This window comes from Arachis ipaensis, chromosome B6 (assembly GCF_059453495.1).
Source record: "Arachis ipaensis isolate K30076 ecotype BB chromosome B6, ASM5945349v1, whole genome shotgun sequence".
In the NCBI taxonomy this organism is placed as follows: Eukaryota; Viridiplantae; Streptophyta; class Magnoliopsida; order Fabales; family Fabaceae; genus Arachis; species Arachis ipaensis.
In genome coordinates, this window is record NC_142441.1 from 100898688 (window position 1) to 100901414 (window position 2727).

At 38.7% G+C, this 2727-nt stretch overlaps 1 protein-coding gene across 1 annotated transcript; it reads right to left on the reverse strand.

Annotated features, from left to right (window-relative positions):
* Positions 1 to 266: 266 nt before the first annotated feature.
* LOC107647033 (uncharacterized) lies at positions 267 to 1834 on the reverse strand. The gene is made up of 2 exons (XM_016351165.1): positions 1137 to 1834; positions 267 to 972 (listed from the first exon to the last, which is right to left on the reverse strand). Exons 1-2 carry the CDS (start codon positions 1832 to 1834, stop codon positions 267 to 269), a joined length of 1404 nt encoding a protein of 467 aa, XP_016206651.1.
* Positions 1835 to 2727: the final 893 nt, after the last annotated feature.

Consider the following 2727-nt stretch of genomic DNA (forward strand, 5'->3'; position numbering starts at 1 on the left):
AGAGTAAGGCTGGGTTGCCGTAGTTTATAACACAACACAGAACAGGTTACATATATCATACTTGCTTAACTCAAATGGACAACTCATGACAAACCATATATTGCCACATATATAATGTCACATATATAATGTCATCTCAGAATAAGAATCTACTAATGATCTCTGTTGGCATTTGCACCACCTTGCTGACGGCATCTGCTACGGCTGTGTCCCTCAGCTCCACATAGCGTACATCGCCTAGGCCGACGTAACATTCGCGTGTCCATCTAATTCAAGAAGCGCGTCATTTTTGGGCGACCTTTCGTGACGCGTCTCAGGAACGGATTTGGGATGAACCGAGGTCCGTTGTAAGCAGGCCATGTAGTGGGGTTACCTAGTGGCCTAAACCTTGCTCGGTACACCCGCCGAACTTGGTCCATCTTATACACATCATGAACATATACTTGCCAATCCAGTCGTTGGTTGGCACAACATGCAAACACATGTCGACAGGGGATCCGGTCCACCTGAAACTCACCACAGTCACATCGAAGGCCACGTAGATTCACTGCAAACTCCAGTCCACTTGGCATCTCACGCACCTCAAAGACCTCATTCTGCCGGTCAAAGCAACTAACCTGAATGTTTCCTAATGCAAGTTGGTTTGCATGCAACTTCGAGGTCACGACATCAGAAAACACATGGCCAGCATTAATACGGGCTTCCGCCTCCGCTCTTTTTCGGGTAAACAACTCGTTCAGCCTGTAGAATGTTACCTTCACAAGGGCAGTCACGGGGAGATTACGTGCACCCTTCAATACTGAATTGATGCATTCCACTAGATTTGTCGTCATATGACCCCATCGATATCCACCATCAAAAGCCAACGCGTACTGTTCCCGGGGGATTCGGTTTAACCAGTCAGTGTAGCCCTCGCCCCGTTCTCGTAAACGTTGGTAACGCACCTCGTACTCCCGCACCGTCCTCGAATATCTTGCAGGATAGAAAGAAATATTTGAAACAATAGAGGTCAACACACGAATTGAATGGAACTCTGTTACTAAATTAATTAGCTACTCTGAGCGTTACCTATGTTGACGACCAGTTTCTGTAAGTACGGCGCCTTGAATTTTCTAAAAAAATTCGACTCTATATGCCTGATGCAAAACATATGAAAGGCTCTCGGAGGTGACCAAGCCCCGTTACTCCTTTCCACAACTGCATTTATGGATTCGTGACGGTCGGATATCAGTCCCACACCATCCCGAGTGACAACGTGCTGACGAAGGTTACTCAGAAAAAAGTGCCACGCATCTGAAGTCTCTCCCTCCACAATTGCAAACGCAATTGAGACGATATTGTTGTTGCCATCCTGTGACACTGCCACTAGTAGACAACCCTTGTACTTTCCGTACAAGTGAGTCCCATCCACCTGGACAACTGGCTTACAATGTCTGAAAGCTCTAATGCAGGGGTAATAACTCCAAAAAACACGATGCAATACCCGAATATCAGTCACCAAGTCATCGCCTTGATATGCAGGCATAGTCTCAAAATGAACAACAGCTGAAGGCTCCTTGTGACACATGGCATCAAACCATATAGGCAACGCTTCGTACAATGCCTCCCAGCCTCCAAATATTTTTTCCACTGCCTTTTGCTTAGTCAACCATGCTTTCCGATAACTAACAGTGTAGTTGAACTTCGGTTGCACCTCTGCTATAACCGATTTTACCTTTAAGGCGGGGTCAACCTCAACCAACGGCTTAGTTGCTTCTGCAATCGTGATCGAATCCAGCTTAGAATGATCCTGAGAAATTGTGGCTCTGGTACATGTGTGACTACCATTATACATCCTTACAACCCAATAGTACTTCCGGCTGATCATGCTAATCCGGATAAGTCAATCACACTCTGACCCATACTGTGTACACTTCGCATAAAATGTCAACGGCTCAGACTCATACACCCGGTAATCTACGCTTCTTCGTATAGTATACTCTTTTATCGCTTTAATAACAGCTTCCCTGAAACTGAATTCCATCCCAACGGCAAATTCACCATCTGCGACAAAAGGAATTTCTGCAACCAGGACAGCCATACAACCAATTTTAAAAACATAAATATTTAAACATTCGAAAATAAAGGTAAAACAAATTTTTACTGCATCAATTATAATAAAACCCTCCAAACTATTTATATTTAACTAATTTACTAACAAATACTTATTTGTATTCAACTAATCTACTAACAAATACTAATTTTAATTTAACTAATTTACTAGTTATTACTTAATTAACTAATAAATTCCTATTTATATTCACTTAATTTTAATTTAAATAATTTAACAAATTTTAATTTAACTAACTTACTTATATTGACTTAATAACTTCGAATTTAACCAATTTTAATTAAACTAATTTACTAGTTATATTTACTTAATTTACTAATAAATTCTTATTTATATTGACTTAATTTTAATTTAACTAAATTTAACCAATTTAACAAATTTTAATTTAACTAATTTACTTATATTTACTTAATAAATTCCAATTTAACCAATTTTAATTAAACTAATTTACTAATAAATTCCAATTTATAATTACTTAATTTACTAAATTAACTCATAAATACTAACGGATATTTAACTAATTTACCACTTAACCAATAAATTCTAATTTATATTTAACTAAATCAATAACTCTCTTATAAATTTACTATCTTAGAGTTAAATACACAAATAAGTAA